The sequence below is a fragment of the Protopterus annectens genome, chromosome 9.part0 (assembly GCF_019279795.1).
Source record: "Protopterus annectens isolate FY-2018-M chromosome 9.part0, PAN1.0, whole genome shotgun sequence".
NCBI lineage: Eukaryota > Metazoa > Chordata > Ceratodontiformes > Protopteridae > Protopterus > Protopterus annectens.
Window position 1 is genome coordinate 815,089,594 of NC_056743.1, and position 22,157 is coordinate 815,111,750.

The 22,157-nt window shown below is 38.6% G+C and overlaps 1 protein-coding gene across 3 annotated transcripts in view; it reads right to left on the bottom strand.

Annotated features, from left to right (window-relative positions):
• DIP2B (disco interacting protein 2 homolog B) overlaps positions 1-22,157 on the bottom strand; it is a 2,678,679-nt gene that overhangs the window by 1,000,241 nt on the left and 1,656,281 nt on the right. For all 3 annotated transcript variants that reach the window (XM_044083475.1, XM_044083472.1, XM_044083474.1), the window contains exon 13: positions 751-853. In XM_044083475.1, coding sequence (XP_043939410.1) covers positions 751-853 — 103 coding nt within the window. The remainder of the gene's footprint in view (positions 1-750; positions 854-22,157) is intronic.

Below are 22,157 nucleotides of genomic sequence, written 5' to 3' on the forward strand. Positions count from 1 at the left end.
TAGAAATTACACACAGGCTTTACTGAGACTATATAAACTCCTAGGGGTAGAAACTATACACAAGCTTTATTGAGACTGGAAGCACAGTTGATTTTTAAAAATGGATTTATGGTATCAGGTTTCTAGAAACACGTGAACAGGTCAGTGCTGTTATAAATATGTACATTTAAATACAATTTTAATAATACTTCTGTATGAGTTGTCTTCTAATTAGCTACTTGACTGATTAACTCTGGCTTGACTGCAAGTTATGAAATGTACTTCTGAGTATACTATTCTGTTTACTATAAGTTTCTCATGATGACAAAAATCCAGGGCAGCCTGAGATTTTGGCAAAATAAACCTTGTATTCTCCTGCCTCTGTTTTTTGGGATTTTTTTTCATTTGAAATGTATCATTAGTTATCCTGACATACTATGTCAATAATTTACAATATGCAGCAGAGAAAGCAAAGTCTCCTGTACAAACATGTTTCTTAAGGTTTTAATATCACTGGCTATCCATGTGCATTTTCAATCTACTATTTTAAAACACACATTACAAATAAATAAGCAGTTTGGTATAGTTCATTTTTCAGGCACCTCAGGAAAAGTGTGAGAAAAGACAGACATACGCCCTTTTCTGCCTGATATAAAAGGCAAACAAACTGTCCCCCCTCACATACACACCTGGTACAAAACAGCAGCTTATTCACAAATTTGTACCCTTGTAAAAAATACACTTCTTTCCTCCCTTTAGCAGGGTACATACCTTCTGTGTAATTGCAGGCCTGGGATAGTGCTTGACAGTGAGACAGCATGGATATTCTTGACACAGACACACCCATCACACTCCCTTCTTTACTTGTTTTGTACTATAAAATAAAAGAAAAGGAGTTTAGATTAGCAGTATGCAATCACAAAGAATCTTAAACAAGAACTGTATATATGCAAAAAGATTCTTAACACCTTTGAAAACCTATGATACATATTTTAAAGTATTTGCACTCTCAATTAAATATGACCTCGAGTCTTTTAGAAAAAAGGGCAACAGTGAACCAAATTCAAACGTACATTGCACACTCATCATCATCAGCCCCCCTCCTTCCCATTTTTTTTTCTACATGGGGTCGGGGTATCGTGTTAACTGTTGCCAACTCGCTCAATTCAGTGCCACACTCCTGCCTTCTTTAACACTCATGCCTGATTGTCACAGATGTTCTTTCACACAATCCATCCACCTCTTTGCTGGACATACTCCCTTCCTCTTACCTTCTTCCTGTCACAAATCTTCCTTACCAAATTGTCTTCTGCTTTTCTGCAAATGTGTCCAAACCACCGTAATCTATTCTCTTTGATCTTTTCTGCAACTGGAGCTATCTTGGCTTCTGTTCTTATGTCCTCATTTCTTCGTCTGGCCCACAGTGTGCATCCTACCACTCTTCTCAGACACTTCATTTCCATCACCTCTAGCTTCAACTGTTCTGCCTTTACTGCCCAGGTTTCTGTACCATACAGTAGTACTGGTCTCACCACTGTCTCATACACCTTACTTTTCAGCTTCTTTGGCTTTCTTCTGTCACAGACTACACCAGACAATCTATGCCAGTTAGCTGCAGCCCCTCTGATTCTAGCTTTGACCTCTTCATTCAGATTTCCCTTCTCCTCAACCACCCCTCCCAGATACTTGAAGCTGTTTACCTGTTCCACTATCTTCCCTTCTATCTCTGTTCTTAGTTTCTTCTGATTTCCCCAGTTTTTTGCCATTACCACTGTCTTATTTGTGATTAGTTTCATCCCATGTGCCTTCAGTTTTGCATTCCACTCTCCTATCCTTTGCTGAAGTTCTAGCTCAGAGTCTGCCTGTAATGCCACATCATCTGCATACAACTCTGTTGATCTGCCCCCCTCTAACCTGTTTGCTAATGTAGTCCATCACCAGTATTAACAGCAGTGGGCTCAGAAGTGAACCTTGGTGTACACCCACTCCCAATGGAAACCCCTCTGTGAGGCCAAACACTGTTCGTACTTGAGTCATTGGGTCCTTGTAAATAGCCTGCACTAATTCTACCAATGTTTCTGGGACTTCAAACACCAGCAGTACTGCCTAGATCAGCTTTCTTGGGATCTTGTCATATACTTTCTTCAAGTCTTGGATTGCCCAGTTGGATTCTCTCTTCATCTCTAGATTCTTCTCAAGTATCTGTCTCACTGCAAACATCGGGTCAATTGTGCTGCATCCTGATCTGAATCCGGACTGCTCATCTGTCATCTTACATTTTACTACTCTGTGTATCCTTTTATCAATCACCCTCTCCAGAACTTTAACAAGATTCCAATCTACATTAGGCAGAGCTCCTCGCTAACATTCTTCAAGAAAAACATTGGCAAGTGGACGGGAAACAGAAAGTTTACCCTGGGGATCACTTCAGTGGCTCTGCTGGACAGAGGAACAGGGAACTAATCTAAGGGGCAGCAAAAGCCAACACATTATAGCTAGGCTTATAAATGCCTTCGGGCAGATAGCCTAGTACCTACCTATGAACCTATGTGTTAGGAGTTTGATGCCTCTGTACTGCCCAGAGTTGTGGATGTCCCCTTTGTTCTACACTGGCACAAGTATGATTATTCTCCAGTCATCTGGGATACGCCTTTCTCTCCATACTGCTATTAGTACCCACAAGAGCCACTTCTCCCCTATCTCACCCAGCATCTTTACCATATCTGCTGTGACCTCATCTGAGCCTGCTGCTTTCCCCTGATTTCATTTTCTTTAGTGCTGTTCTTACTTCTTCTAGGGTGGGCCCTCTTCTTCTCTCACTGTAGGTGGTTTCTGGGGCAGTACAGCTTCTGTGGGTTTTTCTTCATTCAGAAAATGCTGGAAATGCTCTTTCCATCTGCCTTTGATGTCCTGTGGACTGGTGAGCAGGTTGCTGCTGGCATCCCTTATGAAGGGTGTATGACTATCTTCTTTATCTTTCTGTCTTTGCCTTGCAACCTGATATAGTTTCTTTGTGCCCCTTACTAAGTCACTTTCCAGAAGCTGGTAGAGTGCCTCCGATGCCCTATTCTTTGCTATTACAACTTCTTTCTTAGCTTCTTTGTTAGCCAACCAGTAGTCCTTCCAAGCCTGGTCAGTTTTTTTCTATCTCCCACTTCTTCCCGCACTCCTCCTTTCTTCTGATGACTTAATGGACTTCCGTATTCCACCACCAGTTTTCCTTAGGTACCTTATTTCCATACCTGGCTTGGCCACATATCTGTTCTGTACTCTTAACACATACTGTTTTTAGGCACTGCCATTCTTGTTCAACTCCACCTATTTCCCTCTCTTCTTGGGGTGCTAGAGCCCTAAGTAATTCCTTGAACTGTTGTACTTTCTCTCCAGTCAACTTCCAGGACTTCAGCCTGGTCTCTGTTGACCTTACAGCCTTCTCTGACCACTGCTTGCAGCTGACTGTGAAAACTAGTGGTTTATGCTGTGGGCCATCTGTTTCACTGGGGATAACTTTGCAATCATGGATTCTATCGAGATGCCTTTTCCTTACTAGGAAGTCTACCTGAGTTCCACATTGGCTACTCTTGTATGTGATCTTGTGACTGTCTCTCTTTCTGAACCATGTGTTGGCTACTATCAAGCCATTTGCCAGACAGAAGTCTAGAATGGCTTCTCCTTCTTTATTCCTGTTGCCCCACCCATGTAGACCCAGGAAGTCCTCATATCCTATTCTGTTTGTCTCGATATGTGCATTCAAGTCACCCACTATCAAAACCAATTCATGCTGGCCTGCTTGGCCAGATAAACCACAAACTTTAAAAGGAATAGACCAAAATATGAAGCAACAAATTCAGGAACAATTGACAGCATCTTTGTCCTTCACACTAACAAATACAATCACCCATACACACACACAAATGAAAAAAAATTATAAGAGACTTTCTGGGAAGTAAAGGACAACTGAAAGCATTTAACATCCCTCACATACACTATACACACACACACACACACACACACACACACAAACATACTTAATATACTTTGAAAAGGCTTGGCATTAGTATGCTTTTTAAAGGCTATTAAGTCAGAAATTGAAATGTCTACCTTCATTATTTGCCAGAAAGGTTACAAACATTATGAAGAATAGGGCCAACATATGAGGCAAAAAAATTAGGGACAAAAGTGATCTACACAATCAAAATACTTGAAAAAGTACGGCTTCTCAACTGGGTACTTATCTGAAATGTGAAAAAGTGAAGCAATGCTACCAACAACTCGAAGAAGATTAGTCTTATGGGATGCATGACCTGTGTTTGGCCTGGTGGCAAGAGAGCATTTGTGCATACATCTCCCTATACACCCCGAAGCATATAAGTTGAGGTCATGCGTCAGACGCACGTCTTCAGGAAAGTAAATATATCTAGAATTCATAGCACATATGATAGCCATACTTATGTCCTCCCATTGTTACCTTACAAATTGCTTAGCCAATCTGTCTTCCCAAACTTTTCTGTCCTCGAATGATTGAGTCCTGTATTTATTATGCAATATTTTATATGGCCTACAAATTATTCCTTTTTAACAGCAGCTTCTGTCCTAGATTCCACAAAAAAACTCTACCAGTGCAGGTCTTTCACATGGATTTCTCTTTGCCTATACCCTAATTCCTGATGCGGAAAGCAGTTTCTAGCCTGCGGTTCAAATGTCTTCTTGGTCTCTTCCTATTCTATTACTTTCCCCTCTCTAGTTATTTGCTCCCAATACCTTGGCTCCTTTGCTAGTTTTCTCCAGTAAATTCCAGCCCTTTCTTGCATATTTTCTGTACTCCTAATTGCAGTTGTCCCTATTTGCATAATCTCCTTTCTTGTGCTGGCTTAGTTCGTAAAATACTTTCTGCTACTTTAAGAATATAATATTCTGCATGGCTGTTGTTATTCTCCTTAAAGATTTGCATACAAAATCCCACTCAGTCATTATTTCTTGAATTTCACCCATACTTCATAATCCCTTTCCACTTTGAATTACAGCTTTATGACTGTGTTATGTACATTAGCCTTACATGTGTAGCTCTAAAATATCCCTTCAAAACAGGTAATACTAAACCACCTTGGTTTATTGGCAGGATCAACTTATTCCACTGACCCTTACCTTTTTTCTTTTCCAAGATAAAATCCTTAAATTTTTCATTAATTACTGTCCACAACTTATCCTCTAGATGATAAAAATGTCTGACCTACATATAAAATTAAAGGGACTAAAAACATTTTCACTGCTTGTTATCTTACTATACAGATCGAAAAACAAGAGCTTCTCATTTGTCAGGTTTTTGTATTACCTTCTGTTTAGTCTCTTTCCACATATCCTTAGCTGCCATAACAGAATCCTTTTTAATCCATATTCTAAATACTTGATTTCATCATGTCCCCATAAATATGGGTACTGCTGAACCAATTCATGTGTGGGTACATAGTTTATAGCTACAGCATTTGTTTTATCTGCATTAAGTTTATATCCAGAAAAGACTTGAAACTGTCTCAAAATGTTCCACAACAGTGAGATGTTGTTTTGTGGTTTTATCTGGTACAAAATAACAATCTGCCAAATAAGGCCAACTTTTAATTACCATACCAATCATATCCTTGTATTTCTGAGTCTCTTACTTTCTTTGCCAATGGCTCTAAATATAATGCAAATAACAATAGGGAAAAAGAACACTCTTACATGACCCTTCTGTTCAGGCACAACTTATCAGAGAGTAACCTTTCACTTTCATTTGTACCTCCAATCGCTCATATACCCTTCCTAACCTTATTACTGTATCAGGGAATGCAAATGATTCCATTGCCCTAATCATAAAAGCCCAGCTTACATTGTCGAATGCTTTCTTTGCATCAAGAACCACAAACAGTACAGTAAACTCTCAGTTAACCAGAACTCAAGCAACCAGAAAAAAAAAAAAAAGAAATACAGTACAATTTTCATGTGCTGCACTTTCTGTTCTCTCCCCCACAGAAACATACATTACGTTTTTACAGTTTTAGAGTTTTAAAAAGGAAAACAGGAATAAATTCTCTCTCCCCCCAACCAGAGAACTTGTCAACCCAAAAAATAGTATAGGGTACTGTATTAGTCAGGCCTGTTTTTAACAGCAACTCTCAAACAACCACAAACTACAGTTATCAGACATCTACCAATCCCCATGGATGCTGGTTAACTTAGAGTTTACTGTAGTATTTTCTTACATTCTGCTTCCTTCTGGATCATTGTTCTACCGATGTTGTCAAAAGTTTGCATCCCCTCCACAAAATCATAGTGCTCCATATCTATCAATTTTGACACCTTTGCCATTCTATTAGCTATTACAGATCTAAACACTTTATAATAATGGTTTAAAATTGAAGATGGCCTATATGAAGGAGAGTCTGATGGGTCTTTACCATCTTTAGTTATGACAGCCACCACAGCTTTCTTTCAGATGGCGCTTCCCCTCCCTTTAAAATACTGTTAAACAAAACCTTCCAGATCTCTGTCACTTTCTTCCCTCCTAGCTTCCAAACCTCCAGAGGAATATCATTTATTCCTGGAGACTTTCCTGCAGACTGATTACATGTCACTATTTTTATCTCATCTCCTCCCATCTTAACTGTTAATTGCTTAACACCATCTACCTCTAACTTTGCCACATTTAAATCTTTCATAAATATTTCTATTTAGGCTCTTTCTTGATTTCTACATTTCTCTGTTTTATTCAAATATTCATAAAATTTCTGAAATATTTCTAATACCTCTACAGGATATCTGCTTAACTTTCTTGTTATAAGCTTCCTAAATATAGCAACAACCTTTTCTACTTTCTGTTGTCTAAGTCATTGTGCTAAAAGTTTTGTGTGCTGGTCTGATGTTATCAAAAAACAGTTGCTTAACAGCAATTTTTCCAAGCTCCTGCATATTATCCAGATACTCTGTTTTCTCTTTAGCACTCTGCATTTGCACCTCTTCTTGTTCTGTGAGACTTCCCTTATTCTGCAATAATTTAACCTTTGGCAGACCCTTTAAATAATTCTTGTTACTTCTCAACCAGATCTTCTTCTTTTATTTTTACCCTATTTTTAAACTCCAAATTCATTTTACCCCACTCACTTGCTATAACATATGAAAAAAAATCTATCTTTCCTAATAATAATGAAACAATTTACAACCCCCCTTCCTTAAACTCCTCTCTTTTTAACAGATAGGTGGGGAAGTGCCAGGGTCTCAGTTTTACTTTATTACCCAGCATTTTTAGCTTAGTTGTTATTGGCGCATGATCTGAAATAGTTATTATACGAGTCAAAGCCTTCAATTAAATGTACATGTTCCTGTGAAATATAATTTCTCTGTAGTCTAGCCCAGTTACTGTATCTCCAGGAATAAAATGTGAACTCTTTCCAAATTCCTACTACCAAATTCACGTTATCCATACCACGTTTTCGTCAAGCTCCAGTCCCAACCCATAAGTGATATTTCCCTACTGAAAGCTAATTATTTCTCTCAAAATTTTCTTAAGCTCCATAATAGCATTTTTAGGTGAACTATAAATGCATAGAAGTAAAATCCTCCTGCCTCGCCAGTAGCACCTTACTACCAAAATCTACCATTATCTTTTTTCCCCTCTTCTATTACTACTGGAGCTCCTCTAGCAATTAGTACAAATACTCCCCTTTTCCTTTGTTCCTGAGATTCTGCTGAATATCAAGCCAGCCATTTTGCCTTCTTAACTCTCTTTTCTCTATTTGGAATAGTTTGTTACCTCATCCTAGACAGTATCACAAACTTCTGTCCACAGTTCTTCAGGTGCTGTGTTCACCATGGCTAACCCCACTCTACTCTTCACTTTTACTATGCAATCACTAGGAATACTGAGAAGTTTCTATTTAGCTTGCAAGAAGACTTTTCTTGTTTCCTTTATTTTTTATTCTAAATGTTGCAATAAGAAACGGATTCTTTTAGCCTCAGTCAACCCCAGATCTTGTTTTTCAAACTTGACAGTGTGTCTTCCATCGCTGACTGCAAAATACACAGGGAATCTGATTTCAATATTGACCATATTGTGATATCCATGTGTACATCAGACTGTTAGGCAGTTAAACCAAAATGTGACTGTTTGAAATCAGTAAATTATCTTGAATGAATTGTTCTGCTTCATTTTGAACTCAAAGTTCATATTTGCTTGTTATTCTGGTTATACTTTGATAACTAACTTCAGAGTTATGATTTCCAATGATGAAAGTAATATCTATTCTGCTATTTTCAAAATATGCTGCCGATCCTTATAAAAATAAAACTACCTAACTTTCTCCTCAGCATCAGCAGTTAGAGATATACTTCTATCACTAATACTGAATGGCTTGCCTTGTAGTATGATTGATATCATATTATAATTTTTTTAAGTTGTAAGAAAAATACAGAGAAGGCAGACAGGAAATGATAGTGCTCCAGATGAGTACAGTATTCCTAGACTAAATGTTTTCATTCTTTCAACATGGAACTTCATCAAATTGTCAGACACTATTCTGCAGACATATATAATAATGAACACAATCACATTATTAAAATCCACTAATTAGGGGTACAAACATCACATGTAACAGCTTTAAAATAAAAGCATTACTAGAGAAACAACTCAGCTGTGAAAAGTAAGCATTGTACATACCATGTACAAAAATCTAACAGTTTAAAGCTTTTGCAATTGGCATTTATAATTTGCATTATTAAGACCTGTTTCTGCTTGCAATTAACACTTGCTAATGATATTTTCTGCAATCTGCTAAGTTTTCCATCTCACTCTTGCATATATCAGCCATTTGTGAAATACAAGACAATTTTTTAATTGCCATTCCTCTACACGCTATGCTAATACAGTTTTAATGTTCTTTTTATCATAACATACAAATGTAAATAAATTATGATTGCCAAGTTTACATATTGTGTACCCTAAAAAGCATTACATATGGTATGTTCAGCTAAGCGCGCACGCTGAGGAGGGGTCTAAGTAATTTTTTGTTCCTTTTACTGTTTATGTACTGTAACACCAAATAGAATTTTACATATACCTACACTTGTTACAAGTGCTACATGCATAAGAATCATTTTTTATGGCTTGACACATTAGGCCACCCTACATGAAAACTGTGAAGTACAGTTCCCAAATTAATACTTCTTTTATTATGAACTGGAGTTGTATACCAGTTACTTGTACTGTATCACCGTGTACTGTTAAACATACTTAAATTTCTCTGCATATGTCAGATACATCAGCAGCCAATACTATAGTTTAATTCCATGGATATACACTTATCCCTTATAGTACCTCTCAACTTCAAACTGTCCTATCATCAACTCCATCTAGCCATGATGGATATTTCACAGCCTTCTTAAACACAACCTGTGCTGAAATATCAACAGTCACACTTGCAAGTCTCTAGTAACAAAGTTGTCCTTTAATACTGCCACTTCACATAGAAACTTAACATTTCTTCAGCTAAGACTATACGTGTTTTCACCATCTGGCTCTTAACAATGTTTAAATTTATATGTTTTGGGAATTAATTATTTTATAATATAAAACAGCACTACTTGCTGCTGCTTTTATATAAAGCAAGTAGAGATATTATTATAGACTAAATCCTTGCAGATACAAACCAAAAAGCAATATAATCAGCATTAACAGGGAGGGTGAGTTTCAAGAAGTTAGAAAGTTGTTTTAAATACTCCAAAAATATTTGGCTCTCAAAATCATTAACATAATACACAAATATGTTGTCAAAAGTGATTAAAGTAATATAATTACAAAAAGGCACATTTACAAATATATACAGCACTCCTACAACATGGACATACCGAGTGTGGTAAAACACAGTAAATCGTACTGCTATCCTGTTGACCTGTACCTTTTATCATGGAACATGAAGTTATTAAATAGCAAGAGTGACAAAGAGTCACAAATTACTGCCCACAGCATTATATACTGTGCCCAAAAAAGCTGGTACAACTGGAAGGATGGCAGAATGTGAAGGGGTGTCCATTTGTAAGCACTCATAATACCTCTTTTGAACCTCGAACATTACTGTATTACTCCATGACATTTCTGACACAAATTCAGTAATCTTCTAACAATTGAGAGGCTACATTTTCTGTTACAAACACATCATTAGCAGTAATATTCACTAACTTGAAGCTCTTGATAAAATCAGAAGAATGATACATTTATGACTTTTGTTGTTGCCTAAAAGGTTTTAGTTTATGTTCAATGAATATGACCAAAGCTTTAAGTCTTGGAATAGATAACAGAAACTAATGGACACAATTGTGGAATATGTTTAGAATTCCATGCCTGTTTCTGACACTCTCTTTCTATAATGTATATGTTTATGCTTGCGTGTGTGTGTATGTGTGTGTGTGTGTGTGTGTATGTATATATATATATATATATGTGTGTGTGTGTGTGTGTGTGTATGTGTTTATACAATTAATTAATGTGGAGCTCTTCTCCCCGGGCCTCCGCTGAAAATGGACCTGTGTCCAGTTGGACAATCCCAGTAAACAAATGTAAAATAAATAAATGAATAATTGTTCCACTGCATTTAGCATTCATCAGACCTATCACTGAGTACAATGTCCCCCTTTTGTATGTACCTAACCAGGCATATATAACAACTGCAGCACCCACAGAGGTTCCTTACTAAAAGAATGCAGGGCATAAGTATAACGTCCGATGTAGACTGCCTCAAGGCCCTATCCCTGTAGTCTGTCTCCTACAGGCTTTTGAGGGGAGATCTACACCTAGCATACAGAGCATTGTCAGACCACACTCTGATGGATCTCCTGCATATCCACAAAACAAACAGCACCAGAATTACCTGTTCTAAAGACTTAAACCTTGCCTGTGATATAAATAGGACCTGCTGGAGAGATAGGTATGTATCCCAGAAATTACCGCATCTGAGGAACAGGCTCCCCATCCATGTGAAGCAGAGTTCCTCCCTAACCCAATTCAAGTGCAACTTGGACAACTGGATGGGAAACCAGAAATTCATACCTTGTTTGGCACCTATGTTTCTAATGGACACAGGTAACCTGTAAATGGTTCATCTCCCAGGTCGATGATTACACTTATCAAGGGTATCAGAACTTGTCAGAAATTTGGGTTGCATGGCTAGGCTTAAAAAAGCCTTTGCAGTCATTAGCCTTGTAAACACCTATGAACCTATATACACGCAAACATATACACACACACATATATATATAAATATATATATATAAATATATATATATAAATATATATATATATATACACACACACGCGCACACATACATATATCTAAACACACATATATATATATATATATATATATATATATATATATATAAATACACACATATACACATATATATGTATATATGCACATACATGTATCTTATTTAGCTGAGGGTTTGAGACCATCAGGAATTCATAAACTGCTTCATCAAGTACTCCCTGCAATGATACATCATGCAGACCAGTATTATAGGCTTAGGTATGGCAATACAACATCACTTCTTTAAAACCTACTCAAAAATCATGACTGACATCTTTGGATTATAACTAACTATGTCAATGATAACCAAAGAACCACCACTTACAAAAGCTGTCCCTGATTAACTCACTCAAAGTTTTTCTCTGAAATGCAGACGGATTATTGAAGTATTTCGGGGGATAATTTCAACAGGGATCTGATATCAAAAGCACCAAACAGATTCTGCAGTGATGGTTTATAATAACTATTTTTTTTTTTTTTTAGAGTCACTGCAGAACTATCGTAACATTATTTAGATTAAATTTTCTGACAATCTTTAAAACTAACAATGGTGTTGATTATACTGGCACATTCAGCAGAAATGAAATTAAAGTCAGGTGGACTGGATTGCTGGTATTACACTCCTGAATATGCCATACCTTGGATGAAAAGTTAAACCAAGGTCCCATCTGCTTGAGTTGATGATAGCTCAGGTGTATGTAAAAGATGCCATGGAATGTACTGAAAACACTACAGGAAGCTCCCTGATGCCATGGCCAAGTTTCCCCTAGAATTAAACACACCACCTTGGGTTTCCAAGGAAAATAAGCCACTAACCTGGGGGAGTAACCCTATCAACAAAGGAAGGACAGACAGATAGAAAGACAGAAAGACAAACGAGTGAATGAATAAATCAATCAGCAAGTTCTTGTTAAGCATATCCAAATGGATATCATCCAATTAAGTTCATTTCATAGTATAAATGTTTTAAGTTGTAACCATGCATTGATTTTAGACACTTTTACTAACTGTAAGGGCCACTTAATTTCTTATACAAGACTTTTGTACACAGTAGACTTGATCATTTTTTATGCAAAAATGTTCACGTTTTTATGTTGTTAAATCCACAAGATAACTAAAAGACAGAATCATACAGCATGGGTCAGAAATTAGAAGAAATACTTTAATTAATGCATTAGCTAAGCTTACTAATGGCAATGGCTCAATACATGTTTTTAGTGTAGCTGTTAGCGTTGTCGCCTCACAGCAGGAGGCTATCCAGTTAGATTCTCGGCTGGTGCCTTCTGTGCGGAGTCTGCATGTTCTCCCTGCGGTCACGTGGGTTTCCTCTGGGTGCTCCAATTTCCTCCCACATTCCAAAGGCATGCAGTAGGTGGACTGGACACACTAACTTGGCCACAGGTGAGAGTGTGTGTGTGAGTGAGTGGTGCGAATGAACTACTGTGGAAGCGACACCCTGAGCCCATGTGCAAAATGGGAAAAGGGGGTTGAGGACGAATGGTCATAGAAACTGTTAACAGGAATATGAGACGGGTGATAAACAATGAACTTAAGGAGTATGAGTGGATTTTGCAGTGTTTAAGTGGACTGCCCTCCAGGTATTAATCAAACAGTAACCCTAAAACCAGTTCTTAAATATTAACAATTATGTTTAAATTCAGATTTTTTTTACATGTTTCTTTAAATTTTATGATAATTAATTGTTTAATTTTAAAATATTAGTTGTGTTGTTGTTAAAGTGACTATTTAAGGATTATGTCACCGATTGAATGTAGCTTGCACTGAGGGGTTTTATGTGAGCCTGAAAGCTTTGCTGTTTTTAATTTATTAAAATGTTTATATGGTATGTTGCTAAACCCATTTCTTTTTGTTGTTTAAGTTTGTACAAGTTTCTGCTTTATTGCGGTTCTTATTTTTACTTGTGATGTAAAAACAACCCATTCCAGCCCATTTCAGTTTAGCAATTCTCAACATGTCAGTGTTTATTTTTGTCATCATTATCCAACATCAAGTTTACTTGGTTCAAGGCTTTTATATATTAAGTTCTCGTGGTGTACAATTCTTTGCGTTGGACTTCCCTTTCACTGCATCACTTCCAGAGATTATCCTATACATAGGAACATACATACATATATACACAAATGCAGTTTTTACTGAATGATTTCACTAGGACCTTTTTATCTTTAGGTCTGGATGTCATTTTGGATATTTTTCAGACATCCTAATGGTTATAGACATCAGGCTTGGTTTTAAGCTGTGTGTTTCTAAAGTACAGCCAACAATTCACATGCTGTACTGACAAAGGCATAAAAAAAGGCTGAAACATGGTATATCTACAGCAGGTGGGGTGTGGCTTTATTTCATAGCCACGCATCCCAAATCCCTGACAAGTTCTGGTACATTTGATAAGTGTAAGCTGGGCCTTGGGAGATGAAACATTTACAAGTAGAGGCCTGGGAGATGAATTTACAGGTTGCCTGTGTCCATTAGAAACAGGTGCCAAGTCAGGAATAAATTTCCTGTTCCCCATCCAAATGTCCAAGTTGCATCTGAATTGGATTAGGGAGGAACTCTGCTTCACATGGATGAGGAACCTGTTCCAGAGACAAGGTAGTCTCTGACTACCTGTCTCTCTAGCAAGTCCTATTTATATCAAAGGCAAGATTTAAGTCTTTAGAATGGTTAAGTATGTTGCTGTTTGTCACTACTGTTATTTGCCAGAATGTATCCATAAAGACTTAAAAAGAAAAAAAAAAGAAATTAAAATGTTATGGGCTTTCCAAAGCCATGTAGCTGAAACACTAGTATGTCCTTAAGAGGTCATTTGTATATACTTATTCCATGGGCCTCAATGACAAGACGTTAAAGGTATTACAAAGGAAAGACCCAAGACCCAAGCTTAGCTGGGTCTTTCTCGTAGTTTTTAGTGAATGGCTTGTATATGTGACTTTTTTTACCCTTGTTTTTTTGTATGTATGTATATACAGACATGCATAGATGAATTTAAATGTCTGTTTTCTTCATTTACAGTACATGCATAGATACTGTAGATCTTTACTTCAATCAATATATTCAAGCTGACAAATCAAGTCTGATATAAAGGATTGCTCATTTTGCTGGGTTGTTCAAACAGCATTTGCTGCTACTCTATGTGGGCATAAGAGGTTTCCTTACCACTGTGGGAATCTCTCTCTTGCAGAATGCATATCTGAAAGCATGTCAAAGGAAAGGAAGACATTATGAAATCCACGGAATAAGCTTGCCAAACTCCATGTTATGTTTCAATAAACAATTTACATCAGTCATGTATACAAAGCTTAAAGTTCACTTTTCGGGCAATGATATGACCAGTAAAAAGCCGGGAATGATTATAATGCTAACAATGTCACCTGGTGAAATCAAACAAGTATAGGTCACAGTTTTCACCATTATCTGTGCCCCACTTTGGTAAATAAAGTATGGCAAACAGAAGGGCTATTAAGAGTTACAGTACAGTCAGCTGACAGCAGTCCGCAATCATTTCTTTTCTTAGAAATAGAACTTCAAAAGCAGATGCCTTCCAATAAGGTAAGTCACATTCCTAGGATATCCAAAATATGAAAATATTCAGCACTATGCTCACTTTAAAACATCAAGAAAATGTAAGCATAATCTCCGTTGTTAGAGGGAGCTAACAACACAAATCAAAAACGTCATACATCATACGTAAATATCTCTATACAACTAGTTAAGTATTTAGTCTGTTGAACAGCTTACCCTACTGAACTGAGAACTTTTACAGAGGAGGCCAAGGTATAATCCTCATTACACAGCAAGGAACACAAAGTAGCAAAGATCACAGCACATTAACATCTATTTAAATATATGTTTACAGACTGAAAAATGTAACAAGCTAATAATGTACCAAGCTACAACATTTTGAAGTTACTCAAAATGTATCTCGGTCTACATTCGAAGGTGAAGATGCCCAATATCTTAGAAATCAGTTTTGAAGACAAAATTACCACATCTGCTACAACTCAAGGGAGTGTATGACACTTCTGATACAATGTTTCACAAATAAAGGATTAGAAGGATGAAGACAAGTAACAAAAACACTTCCCCTGCGTTTCAAGGTCAGTTCCACTTCAGCTTTAAATGGATGCAACAAATCAGTCAAACTTTATCTCAACAAAAAGCATAAAACAGTTTTTTCTGTGGGGGAAAGGGGTCTCTTCTGACTGCATTTCTTACTAAAATCATTTGGAAGAGGTTCTGACTCTGGGTTATCCTAAAAGAGATGTGTGGGGGGAACTCTGGATCAATACACTCTGCATGTGCTTTACAGCTAGCTACTGTACTTTTCTTGTCTCTTTTGAATACAGTTCGGTATCATCTGAAATGTGTACTGTAATTCCTTCCAGTTTCATAAGAATATTGATGTATACAATCATAGTCATAGATAGATTCTAGGCAATCAGTCCAGTAGACCACTTGCAGCACAGCCACTGTGAACCTGACGACTTTCTCCCGCTATCCATGATGCACTTGGGGGGTGATGAGACAAGGAATGACTTTACAAATTTCCATCCATCAATCAATATTATTTTTGAAAAAAATTGAGGAGTTGTATTGCTTGACATGAAGAGGAGCCTTATTCCATAGCTATGGAATTTCTCTGGGAGAGATATCAGTCTTTTCAACAGGTTCAGTTTATGCTATGATGCAGATTTAAGTCCTTAGACCGGATGTAGTTGGTGTGCAACTAATTTTACCAATAGGCATAAGATCAAGCAGGAGGCGGAGGTAAACATTCAGAATTCTGTAAAGGGAGCTCATACTTGACATTTTCTTTTTGAGGAAATCTCGAGGATTTTCTCATTGAGTTACATTTCTAGGATAACTAGGACACTCCAGGGTGGAGTATCAATGTGATGACGACACTTCAGTCACCTAATGCTATTAGCACATCAAACAATTCTACTTATATTTCAGTGCCCTCTTATCAATGTAACTAGATGGGAAGAACAAAAAGCTAATGCATCCAAATTTGGATGAAAGCCCCAACAAGCATGAACAGGATTATAGCTGTAACAAATCTAGCTCTTTGACTGGAGAAAGTACAGTTGTGCAAAACCTTACCATAACGGTAGATGTCCTTCTCTTCACTGTTGCAGTACTCCTTACAACAGGGATTCCCTGGCAAGGGTGGTCCAACATCTGGCCAGTATACCACAGCCTTTAGGTTGCTAAGTGTACGCTGTATGTCACACAAGGTCCCCACATACAGCATAGTGCATAAAGGTGACCTCCAGATGTACCATCCTCAGAATGGACAGCCCCAGTAGGAACACGAGTCTAAGGATTACAAAGGTACCAAGCACACTCAGAAGGGAAAAGAACCAGAGGGAGGGAGTGAAAACTGCAACAGTGAAGAGAAGGATATCTACCAATATGGTAAGATTTTACACAACTGTAGTATGGCCTTCCATTTAATTTTTGCAGTGTTTCTTACAATAGGGGATGTGCATAAGCTCATGAAGAAGAGAGGGAGGAGGAAGGACCAGTAGAGCCCTCTAGTACCCCATGAAGGATGGCCCTAGCAAAACCAGCTCTAGCCCTGGATATCACATCCAACTTACAGTACTTGGTAAAAGTATGCACAGAAGTCCAGGAAGCTACCTCAAGAACAGAGTTAATATCTAAACCCATGAAAAAAGCACCAGAAGAAGCCACAGCCCAAGTAGAATGAACCCTAACTGAAGAAGGAAGGCTCTTGCCATGAAATGAATAACAAAAAGAAATGAATTTATATATCCAAGAAGAAATAGTTTGCTTGGAAACAGCCAATCCCAAAGATCTAGGATGAAAGGAAACAAAAAGTTGATCAGATCTGCAAAAAGGTTTGGTCTTATCCAAATAAAATCCGAGTTGTCTATGCACATGCAGTCTATGTAAAGCCTTCTCACTGGCAGACTGCGGAGAAAGGAAAAAAGTGGGCAAATGAACAGAGCGATTAAGAGACAACTCATTCACCACTTTAGGCATAAAAAAAGGATTTGTACGAAGGGAGACCCTGTCCATATGTAAAAATAAAATAGGGGGAACAGCCATAAGGGCTTGAAGCTTAGAGACCCATATAGCAGAAGTAAGGGCCAACAAAACAACAGTCTTCCAAGAAAAACTCTGCAAGGAAGCTGAAGCCGCAGGCTGAAAAGGAGCCAGAGTCAATTTCTCAAAAATAAAATTAAGGTCCCAGGAAGGAGGGACAGGCTTCCTGGGATGTCTAATACGAAGGACACATTTTAGAAATTGTTTAGCCTCAAATATAGAGGCTAAAGGGAGTGCTAGAAGCAGCCAAGAAGAAAGAACTGAAAAGTAGGCTTTAACAGAAGAATATGCCAAGCCAGCACTGAGCAATTAATACAGATAAGAAAGAATCAAAGGAACATCCACAGAAAGTGGATACAGGTTACAAGGAAGACACCAAACAGAAAACCTCTTCCATTTGAATAAGCAGGATTTCCTAGTAGTGGGTTTCGTGGCCTCCTGCAGGACCTTAAGCACATCCTCAGAAAATAGGTGTCTATATGGAATCAAAATCCTATTACCAACAGTGTCAGTTGAAGAGTGGACAGGTGGGGATAAGACATCCCTTGTCTTGTGTGAGTAGGTCCACCCTGTGAGGTAACTTGTGACGACTGCCCTTGGCCAAATCCAGAAGAAGAGGGAACCAATGCTGTCTGGGCCAAAAGGGAGTCAACACCAGCAAGATTTTGAGAGCATCCTGTTTTATCCTGAATAGGACTTTTGGAATGAGAGGAGGGAGAGGGAACTCATAAATTGCAGCTGAATGCCCTCCAGGTGTAGCATCTCTAAGCCACCGAGGACCTGATCGCTTTGGGTCCCCCCCCCCCCCGACTTGTGAGAGCAAGGAATCCTCTCACTCCAGCTAAAAGCAAAGAAAACTCTAACTAGCAATCATCCAAAAATAGACTGCATTCCTTGGTTTAACTCCAGGAACCTTGTTGTTGCTGCTTGTGTAGTAGCCACTGAGGACCTGAACGCTTTGGGTCCCCCCTCCCACTTGTGTGAGCAAGGAATCGTCTCACTCCAGCTAAAATCAAAGAAAACTCTAACCAGCAATCATCCAAAAATAAACTGCAGCCCCTGGTTTAACTCCAGGAACCTTGTTGTTGCCGCTTGTGTAGTGTAGGTGCCAGCTTTTGTAACTACTGTTATCCCTTGTTAAAATCTGTTACAGTCAGCTAGAGTGCACACCCCAGGGGCAATAGCTGCAAACTTTCTTCCTCTTAGCCCACCCCCACCCCTTTCATCCGTTTCACTGTTGATAATTTGTTATATGGGAAGGTATTTATCCCCTCTCAATAGTCATAGCCTTCAGTCCCTCCTCCTCAATACTTGTTCTTCACTCAACACCAAACAGAGGTGCAACGTCTCCAGCTGCTTTTATCTTTAGCTACATTGTGTGCAGCACACAATGAGCAAAGGGGAATACAAATATAAAAGAGAATAAAATCTGCCATTGCAGACTAGTAAGCAGCATACAACTTCCACCTGTGGTGTATTCCTACACATAGTTTTTCTTGGAGAAACCTTCCAGTCCTTGAACAAGGGTGCCTGTATGTTTACCTTATTTCCTTGGCTGTCCTTGATAATTAGCTAGGTTTAACAGTCCCTTGGATTCTCCCCTGCTACTTTAAATTCCAATTGAAGCCCCCCCCCCCAAGTGATTGCTCAGGTACGACACACCAAAGGTTTAAAAAACCCTGGATGCCATATTTGCTCTAATTGCAGCTGAAAGCCCTCCAGGTGAAGCATCTCTAGTAAGTGTCCCTGGACTAGCTGATAGCTTTTATTTTTAGCTAAGTTCTATCTGGAAGGTGTAGCCCCACTCACTTCGCTCCCCTCCCACCCCCATATCATTACCTTTATACCTATCCATACAACCACACCCCCTCACTTCTTCCCTAATCCCCCACCCCTCTACTTCCTGTTCTCATAATACCTCCCTTCTTTGCTCCTCCCCACACTTACCTACAATCCACTATCAAAGGCTACTATACCTTACTCCCACCCCTTCCTCTCATACTCTCTTCTACATCCCATAAACTGACATGTCTCTTACAACTCAAACTATACTCTTACCTTCCTTACTCCTTATACTCTATCACCTCACCTCCTATCACTCACAATTACCTACTCCCTATTCCCATCCCTCAAACACCACTCTTAACTCAAGTACTACACCACAACCCTATCTACTAATTTGTCCCTCCATCCTTCCCCCACCACTCCCATTCCTAAAATAAAAATATCTCCCCTCCCCTTTAAAACAAAAAAATAAAGTCTACTTACTCAAATTAAAACCTCATTACAAACCTCTACTTCTATCTGGTGACATTCATCCTAACCCAGGCCCTACAGACACTACCATGAACAATAACCCCCTCTGTATCTAAACATGCCAACCCCTCCAACACACAAAAAACAAGTACAGTTCTGCTCTATCAATGTCAGGAGCCTTGTAAATAAAGTAAAAGAACTCCATGATTGGATAGCTAACTATACTCCTGACATAGTTACCCTAACTGAAACATGGTTACAATCACACCATCTGGACAGTGAAATCATCCCTCCTGGCTATAATATCCTTAGATTAGATCGACCTAAAAGAAAAGGAGGAGGAGTCTCCATACTCTACTCCAATTGTCTCTCTCATATCAGTCCCACACTAGATTTACCCTCCTTCTCACCAGCTGAACTCCAACTGACCAACTTCAAACTTAACAGTTTCAACACCATAACTGTTGCAGCAATCTATATTCCCCCTGGTGATAATATTAAAGTACTTGAAAACATCCTACCTCACCTCTCACATACCATCCAGAATGAAATAATTATACTGGGAGATGTTAATACTGATTGGCTTACAATACAAGCTCCCAACACTACTTCCTGTATAAACCTACATGGGTTTGAGCAGCTAATCATAACCCCAACCTACATTAATAAATCTCACCTACCTAGCTCTCTTCTTGACTGGATAGTGGTCTCCCAACCTCAAAAGTATCATAACTCCCAAACCCTTCAAAATGCCCTATAACAGTTACCAGACATACTCCCCAACTTACCAAACCTAACAAATTTATTACCACCCGCTCACTTTCTCATTTCTGTTCTAGCTCCTTAATTCACCAACTCTATAAAATTAACTGGTCTTATCTCACTACTCTTCCTTTAGATGAAGCTGTCCACTCCTTCAACACTACATTCCTAAACATTCTTAACTCCCTTGCTCCTCTTAGATTCAAATCTAATACTGCTCCCTGGCTTACTAAATCTACCAGAACCCTCATGAAAGACCGGGATAGGATTTGGAAAATGTGGACTAAAACTAGGACCCCTTCTCTTCTTCAGAAATATAAAGAACTCAGAAATAAAATAAAAAAATCATCCATTATGACAAAATAAACTTCTATGTCAATCCTCCCTCTACTCTTAAATCAGACCCAAAGAAATTCTGGAGCTCTATTAAACAGACTCTTCATCCAGGAAACCCTTCCTCTCCTAACACATGTCCCAATCCAACACCTGAAGATATAGCCAACAAATTTAACAATCATTTTATAAACTCAATAACCTCCATAATAAATTCTCTACCCCCAGAAACAACACTAGCACCCCCACAAACTCTATACCTCTTCCAAACCCTCCTAACTCCTTCTCTCTAAAAGCAGTATCAACCAACTATGTAAAGTCATTACTCTCTAAACTTAAACCTTGCTCCCCATCTGTTGACAAGCTACCCTCTTATGTCCTGCAGATTGCCTCTGAACACTCTTGCCTATCCTGTATCCATCTTAATAAATCGATCCATTTCTGAATCCTATGTCCCCACTATGTGGAAGAATTCCTTTACTCTATACCCATTCACAAAGGGGGCATCTCCTCAGACATATCCAACTTCAGAGCAATTGCCATGCTCTCTCCACTCTCAAAAATCCTAGAGAAAGGCATTCACAAGCAGGTAATGCATTACCTTCACCAGGAAAACCTTCTCACACCCACACAGCATGGTTTCCGTCCCAAGCATAGTACAACTACTGCACTCATAACATTCGTTAACATAGTCTCCCTAGCTCACAATAACAATAAACTTGTCTCATGCCTATTCCTTGACCTTTCTAAAGCACTTGACACCGTCTCTCACCCACTCCCCTCCTAGATAAACTCACTAACTTACATTTCTCTCCCCCTATCTCCTGGTTCTCCAGCTATCTCTCAACCCACCAGCAATCAGTTAAATGGCTCTCTGCACTATCCTCCCCTCTCACTGTACAAATGGGAGTCCTGCAAGGGTTCATACTTGGACTACTACTCTAATATTTTCACCAACCTGCTCTACTCCTCTTGTCCCCAGTCATCTCTTGTGCAATATGCTGATGACTCAACTGTTATAACCATTGCTGACAACCCAACTGACCTCCACTCGACTACCCAGGCATCCTTCCACATCATTGAGACTTGGCTTAGTGATAACAAACTAATACTTAATCCAAAAAAAAACTAAGCTCCTACTCTTCCTCCCTAAAAACATCACCACACTCAAAAGTACATCTACCATCTTATCCTGCAACAACACTATCACCTCAGCTAAATCTAGTACTAAATTGCTAGGTGTTACAACAGATGATCAGCTTAAGTTTGATCTCCATATTACTAACTCGGTAAAAAGAACTCATCAGAAACTGGGACACCTTTTCCGTAGCAAGAAATACTTAACTAACACTGCCCGAATAACTCTCCCCAGGCTTTATGACTCCCAACACTCCTGTACAGCTG